Source organism: Caloenas nicobarica, chromosome 14 (assembly GCF_036013445.1).
Source record: "Caloenas nicobarica isolate bCalNic1 chromosome 14, bCalNic1.hap1, whole genome shotgun sequence".
Lineage (NCBI taxonomy): Eukaryota > Metazoa > Chordata > Aves > Columbiformes > Columbidae > Caloenas > Caloenas nicobarica.
The window spans coordinates 16,927,574-16,940,287 of NC_088258.1; the positions used below are offsets into that span (position 1 = coordinate 16,927,574).

Sequence of the window (12,714 nt, forward strand, 5' to 3'; positions counted from 1 at the left end):
ACCACCAGGTCTGCAAGTCTGGCTACGACATTGGCAGGAATGGCAATAAATTATGCAGAAATGGATAAGTGGACAGTTTTAATCACTGCAAAGCACAAATTCAGATATTAACTTAAATATCTTTAAAAGTTAATAATTAATAACTTAAAGTTTGGAAAGCTTATTTCAAACACTGTTGCTTGAATTGCATTTTATACACTTGTTTCATATTAAAACATTTGCTTTAACTGATGACAATACATTAATGTCTTGAGAATCTGATCTTCTGAAACCTCTTTTTTAATCCCTTCAGGTCTAATAAAATACTCGCTCCTGTCCTTCAGCCACCCACCACCTTGCTCAAGGAAGGGAGGAGTGAATGCCCTGCCCAGCAGAGGTCCCTGCTCCTCCCTCAGCTTTGGCACACGGGGCTGAGGCTCTGAATCTAACCCACCACTTCTTCAGATTCATTTTTGTTATGCATTGCTGAACGAACCAAAAACTATGCAATGCCTTCAGCTTACAGTTAAAACAGTTATTTGTACCTCCACGAAGCTTTTATGAAATTTCATGTTCATTTTCAGATAATGTGTTGAACTCTGGCAGCAGTTTGCAGGTTACCTATGGTGACGCACAGGAATGGACAAATCCCTCTTATTTTTTACCTTCAAGTCATCCAAGCTTGAAGGCAGAGGCCCTGGTTTCCGGCTGGGAACGTTACTGTTCTGCCGTGGTGAGCTGGCCGCTGATGCCGGTGAACTGTTGTTCAGAGCGTTCAGTGGCGTATTCCCGTTGTTACTCTGTTTGTCATTCAGTGGCCTTCAAGTGAGAAGAAAAAGGGGGACAATCATGTCAATGCTAAATGCATTATGTTTTCGGTCACGAAGCTGTGATTCTGAAGCTAGTGTCTATCAAACTGATGCAATTTTTTTTTTTTTAAAATACATATTTACATAAGAAATTACCGCTAAATATTTTTAGTAAAACAACACATAGAAGAAAGCAGAGAGTAGTATATTGATATTTTGTGTTCCTTTCAGTTAAGCGTACTAATTTATGTTTCATAGTTTTAATTACTGTCATGGTATCCCCGAAGGATGCTATGGACCACAGAACCAGTTCACATAAATGAATCATCAGCTAGGGCAACTAGTTACGTTTTCGTTTGACATCAATAAAAAAGTCCCACAATACTGAACTCTATGTACTAACCCTACACACATGTCCAACGTTCATATATAATAAGGACTGATGTGAAGGCAGTTTACTGGAAAGATGACACATTTTTATCAGCTGTACTTAAAAGAAGAATCTCACACAAGGATCTGAAAATAATTGTAAAAACATTAAAAATGCCATCATTTACACTAGGTACCATAAGTCAGCTTTTTTATTTTGTTCAACTGATTTACGAAGAAATGTTTCTGAAATGTCAGTAAATGGAACATAAGAAGCGTGGGTAAGCAGGCAGAAACATCTCTAGTCCAAATGTTAGGATACATGGTAATTATAAATATAACCACAGATGGTATCTTTAACTTTTCTAGCTTCACTTGCTGAGGAAAAATAACTCAGTGAACACTCATTTAAAAAAAAAAAACAGTTGCAAGTGATTTGAATTGAGGTTTGTATGACTGTGCCATGTTACACTATAAGCATTTTCAGGAAACAATTGGTCTTAGATGGTGAGAATGAAACTCTGCAGATAGTCTGCTTCTCATTCTGCTATAAGGTGTTGGCAACTCTTTAAAGATTTATTTTTGACCGCTTCTACCAATAAATCAGAAAGTGTACTTCTCACTGTTACAAGTGCTAAAGATCAACACTGATGAGGAACTCCTGTAAGCATTAGACATGAGGCTATCAACAATATACACATTTAACCTAATTTAAAATGACTCTTTCTTCTTATTTGTAAACTGCAAAAGTGTGGTCTGTGAAACTCATGTAAAAAGACAAAACCACAAGAATATTACGTGTCTTCGCAAAAGCCATCAGCTGTAAGCTCTCTTCTGTTCTGCCTATGTCATATTTGAGTGAAAATGGTGTCAAAACTTTCTTGCTTTTGCACAAATGCTTTAGAATTTCGAATATGCATCTGGTCAGAAAAAAATGCATCTGACAGGGAAGATATTCTGTTTCCATGTCACACAAAAGTAACTAGGACCACTGAAAGCTTCATCACAGTTCAGGAGTATTTTAACAAGAGAACCACCTCATCGCCTTGTTAAATGAGGCACGTAATACCCCCAGTGATGCACATTGCCATTTAAGTTTTCTTGGATCCCAACTGTTTCCTAGTATTTGCGAAACATGTTTACTTCTAAAGCACTAAGTCTACAACTGATGTATATATCTTTTCTTTAAAGGACACAAACAATGCTTCACATACTTCAGCGGTGCAGGTAGAATTGTCTGGTAGTTGTAGTGTTGTTGCTGTTGGCTCAGGATCTGCAGCTGCAAAAACAGTTGCTGCTGTTGTAGCAGACGAGCATAGTTGGAGTCCATCTGTGGCTCATTTTTCTCACCTTTCTGATCAGGTGGAATATATTGATGGTACTTCAATTTTTTCACCCTTGGCTTAGGTTCTTTACATTTCTTGCTTCGATGCTTATCGTTGGGATTCTTCGGGTGGCTTTGCTGCTTACGGATGGTAAAGATTGAAACAACGGTAAGAGCTCATTCACAAGCAGTTACGCAAGATACAAAGACATAGCATACAGGAGCGCATCTGCTGCAAGGAGTTGCTGAATACAATTATCCCTGCAAACCTGCCCAACAGCATTGCTTACCATCCTCAAAAAGTCAACATACTCCAGATGGCTTATACTGTGCACAAGATGGGGTCATCAAATCAGTTTGTGAATGTTTTTTTAATGGATGGCACAAATGAAGCTAAGGGATTCTGCTAGTCATGACCTGTCATTGCAAAGAAGGATTTTTCTTAAACGGGCAAGTTCAAAGCCACTTAGCACTTCATGCAAGCAAAAGCTGGTGTCTTCAACTCCACCTGTAAACACTTCCAAGTCAGAAGTACTTACAGAGCTAGATTAAAAGCACGGACAGGCAGTCCTATGAATTAAAGGATTACTCTCATGAAACTTTCCACAGTATCCCTAGTAGCAACACCTACACATGTGGTACAACTCTCTTCCTTTAAAGATCTTTGAAATATTTTGAGTGAAAAGTTGAAGGGCAGGTAGTTACCTAGTCACACAGAGTGTAGCAAAGCAGAAATCCTGTGTTGATCCATGCACATTTATTACACAGATAACCTGTTTTGGGGATGTCTGAATTTGTCATTAAGGTCCTGCATTAAGTAAGCTGGTACAAGTCCAGTGATTTCACTGCATATAGCCAAACTGATACTAGAAATCGACTATTAACGGTCATCCTTGCGAATGTAACTGAGAGTTAATTTAATGTAGTTAGGCAGAAGTCTACATACGGATCTGAAAACCTTTGGCAAAGTTGCTGAAATGAAATATTATAGACATCATCTAACACAACTGTATTTGAAAAAGCTTTCCATGCTGCTGGCTATGTCAGCGCAGAAAAGAGAATTGAGTATGTTCAAATACAAGGATACAGTAGCTTCTCTCACACTGTGTGTTCTGCTTATACAATAAATGGACTAAGAAAATAAGTCACGGAAAAGGAGTGATGCTGTTCACCAGTTTGGTTATAGGTAGACTATGAATGCAGTTGCCTCTGTTCCTATTAAATTATCCACCGTAAAAACGAGATTAATTAATTTCACCAATAGGAAGTAGAAACTCAATACTGCAAAAATCTCATCCCTATTTCTTAAAAGCTTCCATAGCAATGTAATGTGCAATGAGAAATTGTGTCAGCTGTACTGTAAGGACCTCTTGAAATAATGAGCCAGTCCCTCCAAGTGCCAGTGGCTGATCTCAGCAGACAAAAGCTTTCAGTCAACAACCCAGTATGTTCTCCTGGACACTAGTAACAGTTGTTAGTTATAGGCACCGTAACATTACTCAGGTATTTTTTCATTAACTGTAGTGCTGGACAGGACATGGATTAAGAACGCAGTCCTCAGGTGCCATTATTGCAGACACTGACCTTTACTAACGTTGGCCCAGGCTTTGCTGCAGACGCAGTACTTGTGGTCAGCGTGGTTGTGGCAGTAGAACGTGTAACGTGCTGTTCAATTGTAGAGGGAGTTTTGAGAAATTCAGGAACTGGAGAGGTTAAAGGTGGATACTAGTATTAAAAAAATATAAGGAGAAAGAGAAACATTAAAAACATCCACCATCTGAGTAATTGAAAAAATGTGAAAAAGTTAAGACAATTTACTATCACGTCAAATTCACAAAATATTTTTGGGAGGAATAGCGAAAACTGGCCTTTCTTGTATTTGTGTCTACAAATATTCTATAAAGGTATATATTGGCACGCTTCAAATATACTAAATAAGATAAACTTGTTTCTTACCTTGACTTCTTCGTTTGTATTATAACTACGGCAAGTAAATGCATCCAAAATCTGTTTTTACTAATACAGGATTTACTTTTAGTTTCACTAAAGGAAAACAGTAATTGATTTTAATACCAATTTTGTAGTGTATCATAAATATTTTTCTGACATTAACATTTTTCTTTCTTATTATTATTATTGTTTTTTTCTGTGGGTAAAAAGGCTGATAACCAAAAAGGATTTAGAACAACATACAAAAAAAGCCCTCAAGAAAGGGCTTTGTTTTTATAACCTTTACACTGTTGTTTTAATTTGCAGAATTCTTTTCTCCTTTTAACACACATGAAAACAAATAAAGAAGTATCATGAAGGCATTTTCTTTCTTTCCTTCTTATAAAATCATGAAAAAGAGCTGGCAGTGCCTTCAGAACTAACCTCGCCCATTCAAGTCAGGAACATTTTACTTAAAATGTTCCTAACACGTATTTATCTCTGGCTGGTAGCCCAGAATCAGATTAACTAATTGATGCTAGTTCTTAACTTTATAATTGCAAAATTCTTCTAGAACTGACAGCTGTCATTAAAGTACTTTTGCTCCTGGCGTAAAAATAAAAAAGAAATCTTCTCTTCATGGCAGTCAGTCAGAATTACAGGAAGAGGTTATGTCTAATATTTTTTTCTTGTTAGCATTACCATGTTTCATATATGAAGGCTTCTAGAAGCAAAGAATTATAGCTTTTAAGAATATAACTAATACTGTCATATGCAACTAAGTACAGAAAAATAGTTCAAAGAAAACTTTATTAATTATAAAAAAGGAGAGATAAGGGTTAAAAATAATTAAAGGAAGAATGGAGTGCGTTGTTAGCAACTGTTAGCAGAGATACCACCATTTGTTATTACTCAGCTTGAAGCAGCATTAAAATTTGACCCTAGACACACTAGGGGTACATTAAAGCGGCTACCGAATGCACAGAAAACCTGCTTTATTACTGCAGAATTGAGGCCTTCACTATTTTCTGTCTGTGAAGGCAGAATCTTGTGAACACAAGAAGAACCTTACCACCCAAACTAGGGCTGGCAGCAAACCCTCTCTCTTTCATGAAGGTCAAACGGCAAGATAGGAAAACAAACTTTGTTTCAGAGGATCCCGCGGCAGCAGAGCAGCCTGTGCTGAACAGACAACTTCCTATGGTATTTTCATGGCAACCACAGCTCTGCCTGTGCCAGGAGGTGCATTTCTTCTGTATTTGACCGCCAGCACGACTATATTACTGTGTAGGTACAGTCCAGTAGCCTGAGCTTCACTGCGTTTGTTCCCTTGCTCTTACAAACATCATGTGTGTAATTTCTTCTGTAAACTTACTCAGTTCCATATTGACTTAAGACTACTTTATTATGATTCTTTTCCTGGCACCACTACACCTACCAGAAGATTGCCAAAAGTTTTCCTACATAATAAGCAAACTTTGCCAAGCTTAACTTTGTCATATCCATTTTTTCTGTTCTGAAATTGTTTTCTGATTTAAAACCTATTTCCTTCTATAGTCAATATCCCTGTGATGGGATATAGACACTGTACATAAACAGATCTCAGCCCTTGTTTTTCTAGCTACACAGACGAATTTTTATTCTTTTCTCATAAAAGAGATTTTTCACTCTCTGCTCATCCTTTCCTATTAGTGTTACAATTTTCATTAGTGTCTCTTGGATATAAGTGACTGGAAATGTGTAGGATATTCCACGTGGGGTCTCACTGACTCCTGGCAGCGCTGTCACCACATCTGCTGGAATCGTGTCCTTGCCACACGGGGCAGCTCGCTCCGTCCCCCAGTGCTGCCTCCCTCAGTCTGCACCGGGGGCAGAGCCCCCAGCTTGCCACAGCTCTTCTTCATGCGAAGGAAACGTCTTGTGTATTTTTTCTTAAGAACTATTCCATTCTATAGGAATTCCATCTCTCTCCTACAAGCCAAATCAACCAGTTCTTTCTGCGTACCAACAATCCAACTCTGTGCTGACTGTGCCTTCCAGCTTCTGGTACGTGACCCATTCTTATGTCAAGGTTGTTAATGGTAACATGAAACCAGAACGTCCCCAGATCAACTCCTGCCAACTTCCTTTCAACCCAATGCTTTCCTCCTTCTGCCTTATCTCTGCTAATCTCCATCTTCTCCGGTTTTGCCAGCATTTAATATCATACAGTATTAAATCCAGACAGATGAGATCAGTTTCATTTCCATTGTTTAAGAAAGCAATTAGATCACCTAGTACAATATTCCTCTTATAAAAGTCCATCCATTTCCCTTATATTCCTATCGGTAAATATTATTTTGCCTCAGAATACATTCTAAAACCTTGCATTCCAATTAAGTCAGATGGGTACTTCTCTCTAATTAATTTCTTCCTGTGCTTTACTATTCTTCCATGAGATTGCATTAGAAAGGGCTTAAATCAGCATGCTATAAAAACACTTTGTACACATTTTGCAACTTTATGTCCCGCTTCTTTTCTATTTCTGGGATGGCATCTATCAAGCTGCCAATCTGCATGCACTAAGCTGACTTTTGCTTGCAATTAAATTATAGTTTTTTTCCCTTCTATCTCTGTGTTTCTTTTATACGTTTTGCTGCGTCTCCAACAGCCAGCTGCCAAGAGGCAGCTCTAGCCAGCTTGCTGTATCCACCGAACCTGTACAGCGTTCGCATCCTTGTGTCGTGCAGCCCTCCAGCAGAAAAGCTCCGGAGCCCGCACCGTTTGGTACGGCAGGCCTCACCCGCACGCTGCGCACATGCCTGCCTCGGCTTGTGTCAGTTCATGGTGGCAGGCTAGAGATATAAATGCCTCTATTTTTAAATCCAGCTTTCAAAGCATTTGCTCTGGAAAGCATCCGATATCTACACAGTATCTGTTCTTCGCTGGACTTGCATAAGAATTGGCAGGGGACTATAGAGGGACTTAGCCTTTAAAAAAGGGTTCTGGATGCTGTATTCCAACATATTGCGCTCCTGTTGCTATCAAATGTAAAAGGCTTATTCTAGTTACAGCAGTAACATTTAAAAAAGCAGTTTGTCTTTGAATCCAAGTGTCGTATGCAGTATTAGTCATATACAGTGTTAGCATAAAGCACAGGAGAATTCTAATGATCTCTTGATATTCATTGATTCCTACATTTTCTTTTCCTGAAGTCGCATCTAAAAAGCATTTTAAAATGTTTGATACTACAGCTTATTCATTACTTAATCTTTTACCATTCATCATTCTGATCCTTCTTGAACCAAACGAATGACTTGATTTCAAACATACTACTCAGCGACCCTTTATAGTTTATGAAAACAATTCCATAATGACAGCGCAACAAAACTCTTTCAAAGAGAAAAGCCAGCACTTTCAAAACAAACACACACCACAAAACAACACACCAAAACCAGAACAAAACCAAAACTCCTCCACCTCCTTAATTCATAATGCATTACTTTTCCCTTACTTGTTACCCTAATCTACAAAGGATTATAATGGCTACATGAAATACAAAGCTTTTTACCGTCTTCCCAATTTTACCTGCAGGTGTTAAGTATGGCAATGAACCATGCATATAATTTATTTGATAATTTTTTTAATTCAAAAAATTAAATTAATAGGTGTCAGCCTCTTAATCTTTCCATTACTTTATGAAGTAATCAGGTTATTTCCTTGGAACAGATGTTCTATTTCCGGTTACAAATAATATGATTTCTGGACCTTTTCTTCTAGCTGCAGACAAGCATCTAGCAGGTCAACAAGCTACACTGGATATATGAAGAGAACGGTCATTATATTCTGTCTCATCAAGTAAAATACTTCAGCTGTTTTGAAGATACGTCTTCAGAATTGTGAACACTACAATTGGTCTATTTAGAGTGGTTTAGTTAAAATGCTTATTCCTTACCAGATGCAAATACACAGCTTAAAGCAAGTTTTAGGTCATCAGTCAACAAGAGCTGAAGGGTCTCCAAGTTATGTTACATCCTCGGAGGCCTGGAAATGTGTGGAGGAGGAAGCCTTGAAAAGAACTCTGGCTGCACTTCACTGTTTTCAAACATTCTTTGTATTTTATGTTGTAACAAAATGTAAAATTTGTCAGAGGAAATTAAACGAATGAAAGAGCAATTTCCCAGACACATCTCCTGTAGAGACATGAGGTGCTGTTCTTCTTTATTTCAAAAGGAACAAGGTAAGCATCTGTTTTATTCTGCAGAAAAGCAACTTCACATTTTATATCTGTGCACAGAAGCAGCTGTAATATGTTATGAAATCCATAAGCAAAGGATTGAAGTTCTACCTGAAGTGCTTTTTCAATCAAGTTCAAGCACTCTGTTATTTTACTGCTGCAATCACATATCTGTCTTATGCTTCCTACTTTAAAAGTTTTTGGCATGTATTGCTTTGAGTATTTTTATTTAACTCCCCATTAGGAACCTAACTCTTTACTTAAGAATCTAATTTCATGTGGTTTGTTTTCAAATTATTGAACACCACTTACATTCTGTCGATGTGAAATGCAGTTCATATCTTAATTCATACGTTAGAGAACAATGAAATAAGCCAGAAGTGCCATACTTTGGATCCGGCATTGGTTTTTAATATGAACTTTGCAATACTTTTTCTGGCTACTCCAGTAATAAGAAAACTGAGGAGAGTAATTCCAGATCCTGAACTACTCAGCTGTCAAACATCCATGGTCATTAAGACAACAACATCTTTGGAGCATGAACAATACTTATCTCATATTTAACTGTTTAATTTTGCATTACTTTATATAGTAAGAACTAAATATTAGGTTGTCTTATCATTTCTTTGTGTCTTAATTTATAAATTTCAGCAGAGTTCCCTATGTAGAGCCCTAGGCTTTGCTACAAATCCTCTTGAGAGTTTAAATACATAAATAAATGCATTTTCCAAAAGAATGCTTAATAAAAAGACAAGCATGAAAATAATTTGAGCTACAAAGTTATGCATCTTTTTCCCATTTGTCTAGTGGAGAAAATTATGAAGGAACACTCTTAGAAAATCCTCCTGTAAAACATCTGTTATAGATTACAGTTGATCAACATTAACCTGAAGAACGTTACACATTTATAGTAGTACCATTCACATATTGGTCAATTTTTGATACCCTCCTAAATTCTTTCAAAATAAAGTATTTCAGTGTTTGAGTTACACAGGCTAAAACAACTTGTTTTTACCAGGTACAGACTTGCATGAAATTAAACAAATTAAAGTCTAAAGCTTTTGAGTTTCCATCAAATTCACACTTTCTGCTTTAGGAATACTGTTCAAATTAATACAAAACACTTCAGCTAATTAAACAAAACCAACAACATTATCGAAATTTCTGTGCTTGTACACAGGTGAAGATAAAGACCCGTGAAGCAAGCACTGTACACAATACTCTAGAAAACATCCAGATAACGGTGTGACCACGCATATAATTCTGTGTTTTCAGTAGCTAATAGAAGATAAAAGAAATTCATTTGTAGCACATGATGGTTGTTGCATTAATCTTTTGGCAAATTGTGTTACATCGGCGTTTCTATGATGTGTTTTAAAAGGCAGGCAGTGTTACTGTCCGTTTCAAATCACAAAATGAAATTGTTGTTAGAAGGGTTCTCATTCAAAATTCAGTTTTGCAACTCTTGTGAAAAGAGTCACGTGTTTTTATGCAAATCCACTGTTCTTTAAGCTCTACTAAAGACAATATTTTTTATCAGCCATGGCAGACTTAGTTACCTTATTTTCTTTCTAAGTGACTTGAGAAAATACTAAAACCCTCATAGAAAAATCCACATAAAGGTTATTTTTATTTCTTATATACTAAATTTCTTAGGCTGTATTTTAAAACTATTGGAGGGGGCATTTAAATTATGTGAGAAAACTTATTTTTATGGACTTTTCTGGAGATAATAGAACTGACGTCAACGGTTGTTGTTTCAGTTAATTTTAATTCTAAATGAGTTCAAGACCTTGCCCAGAAGGAAGACAGACATTAAGTAATCAATAACAGCTGGAGTAAACCATGGATGTGACCTTTTAAACAACTTCTGGGAAAGCTGTAGATCTGCTACAGGCCATAATGAATTTCAGGGAATTTACGGCTTTACAACAGTCTATGGGAATTTCATCACTGCCGACAGCTAAGCCAGGGCTGTAGTTCACAGACCCCCAAACAGAAAACGGAGTCCCAGGCCCTCCTCTGCAACAGCAAATGTGTTCGTTCTGCGTGAAACTACGTCCCATCTCCATAGCGCCAGACCAAAAAGCATCCGACGCAGATTTAGGTTCAGCATTTGCGAACTGTACCTGTGTTGCTGTGGCGGCATTTGGTGTCACCGGGGAGGGCGAGTCGCTTGGTTTGGGCTCACCGGGGGAGGCTGCTGAGCCCTGCGACTCTTGGCTGCCTGGCTGCTCTGGGGACAAAGCATCGCTGCTGTCTTCATCAAATGAATAATCATCCAAAGCTTGAGGATAATTCTCTTGTCCAACTGCTAGAATGTTTACAAAGAAACAAGCAAAACAGGGTTTTTTTAGTTACACTAATTAAGTTTAGACATGGATGGCAGAATTAGCTAATTGCTGGAAGATGATTCGTTTTTGGCACAGTCTAAACATATGGTACGTAAGTATTTACTGTGTTTCTAATATAATGACAGCCATATGAAATCATACTCAAGCAATCAATAAAACTAAGTGCATATCAGAAGTTGTTTTATTAATAAGAAGATTAAAAGGTACGTACAACACATGTGGTGTGCACACAGATACCTATGACAGATTGAATAATGGCCACATACTTTTGATTATTTTGTAATAATTTTTCTTAAGAAACAAGTATTTTCAAAGACAGTATTATACCCCAACTATACAATTGTAACTTAGTTTTGATTAAAATAGGATAACTTTAATTAAATGATGACAGTTTAGGACTCAGATGCTGAAAGAGTAAGTAGTAATAAACTTCGAGCATGTTTTTTTCTGGTGTGCTTTACCCTCAAGAGTTAAATTAATATTTTCCACAATGCCACCTAGATCACAGAAGCTGTGGGACTTCTACTTGCCTATAATAGCTTCTTTAACACTGGAGTCTACAGGAAGAATATTTTTTTCCACCAGTTCCATGGGGCCAGGCCTCTGAGCAATCTTCTCGTTCAGATCATCTGCCAAGCGAGCTCTCTTCAGTTTCAGCTGAGTGGCTTGTAGCGAAGGCTCTGCAAAGGTCTCTACAAAGATATATTGATTTAAATACTCTGTTCCAGCTTTTCCCCAATTTCATGACAAACAACATTGCGTTGCCTTTGCAATAACCGTTCTACTTCTATCAAAGGCAGGCAAGTATTATTCTGAAAATTCACAAGTTTATGAGCAAAAATAAGATTATATGAGTAGATATTGTTCATCCCTATGATCATGTTTTCCTATAAATATAACCTCTTTTTAACGGCAGTAATACTTTTCGTAAATGTTTGTATAATGTCCAGCAATAAAGCAGGGAATACGGAATAACAAATGCTAATTATAATCTGAAGAGAGCATTTGCTGCTCTAATGGTTTACTAGTGTGCGCTATGGTACAGGTTTGATTAATCCATTGATTTCTGGATTCTCTCTTGATAAACATCTTTAGAAGTTTACCTTTAAAAATAGCTTCTGGCACAAATTTGAGTGTATTTCAATGAAACTATGGAGATAGTCTGTGAATACGGATGCGATCTATCAATATGGAAACTCTTGTCTGAGTTTAGTATCCAAATGCATGGTTTGAAATCTAATGGCTATTAAATTAACTTGGACGATGGTTATTTGGCAATTTCTGTATTTGGCAAGATTATGGTGAAACACAGTAATACAGCCCCATTCCTAAACCCACCAGTGCTTCAAATGACCTGAGCAACAAGGAAAATAGCAAGACAGGGTAAAGCTGAGGTTTATTAAAGATTGTTTAGGATAGTGGGGGGCAGGGGGGAAAAGTACAAGACAGTCGGGTTATTTTAGGGTATGAGTAGAAATGGAAGCAATATATACACTAGATATACATACACCATAGTATAATTACCATTATAGAATAAAAGCAATATACAATTGCAAACAAATACCCAGTGGAGAATACTTTCAACTGCCACAGATGTATCTATTATTATACAGATTTAGAATACAGATTACAACAGCCACTGTAGAAGTAGAGCTTATAAACCTAGAAATAATTCATATCAAAGCCTAATTCAGTTAGAAAACTGAGTGCATAACAGAAGTTCCTCTACCAGCA

At 37.2% G+C, this 12,714-nt stretch overlaps 1 protein-coding gene across 7 annotated transcripts in view; it reads right to left on the reverse strand.

The window, feature by feature from the left end:
• MRTFB (myocardin related transcription factor B) overlaps positions 1-12,714 on the reverse strand; it is a 79,910-nt gene that overhangs the window by 18,195 nt on the left and 49,001 nt on the right. For all 7 annotated transcript variants that reach the window (XM_065644552.1, XM_065644553.1, XM_065644554.1 and 4 more), the window contains 5 exons: positions 11,511-11,672; positions 10,756-10,940; positions 4,066-4,206; positions 2,372-2,619; positions 645-798 (listed from right to left, as the gene is read on the reverse strand). In XM_065644552.1, the coding sequence (XP_065500624.1) occupies positions 645-798; positions 2,372-2,619; positions 4,066-4,206; positions 10,756-10,940; positions 11,511-11,672 (890 nt within the window). The remainder of the gene's footprint in view (positions 1-644; positions 799-2,371; positions 2,620-4,065; positions 4,207-10,755; positions 10,941-11,510; positions 11,673-12,714) is intronic.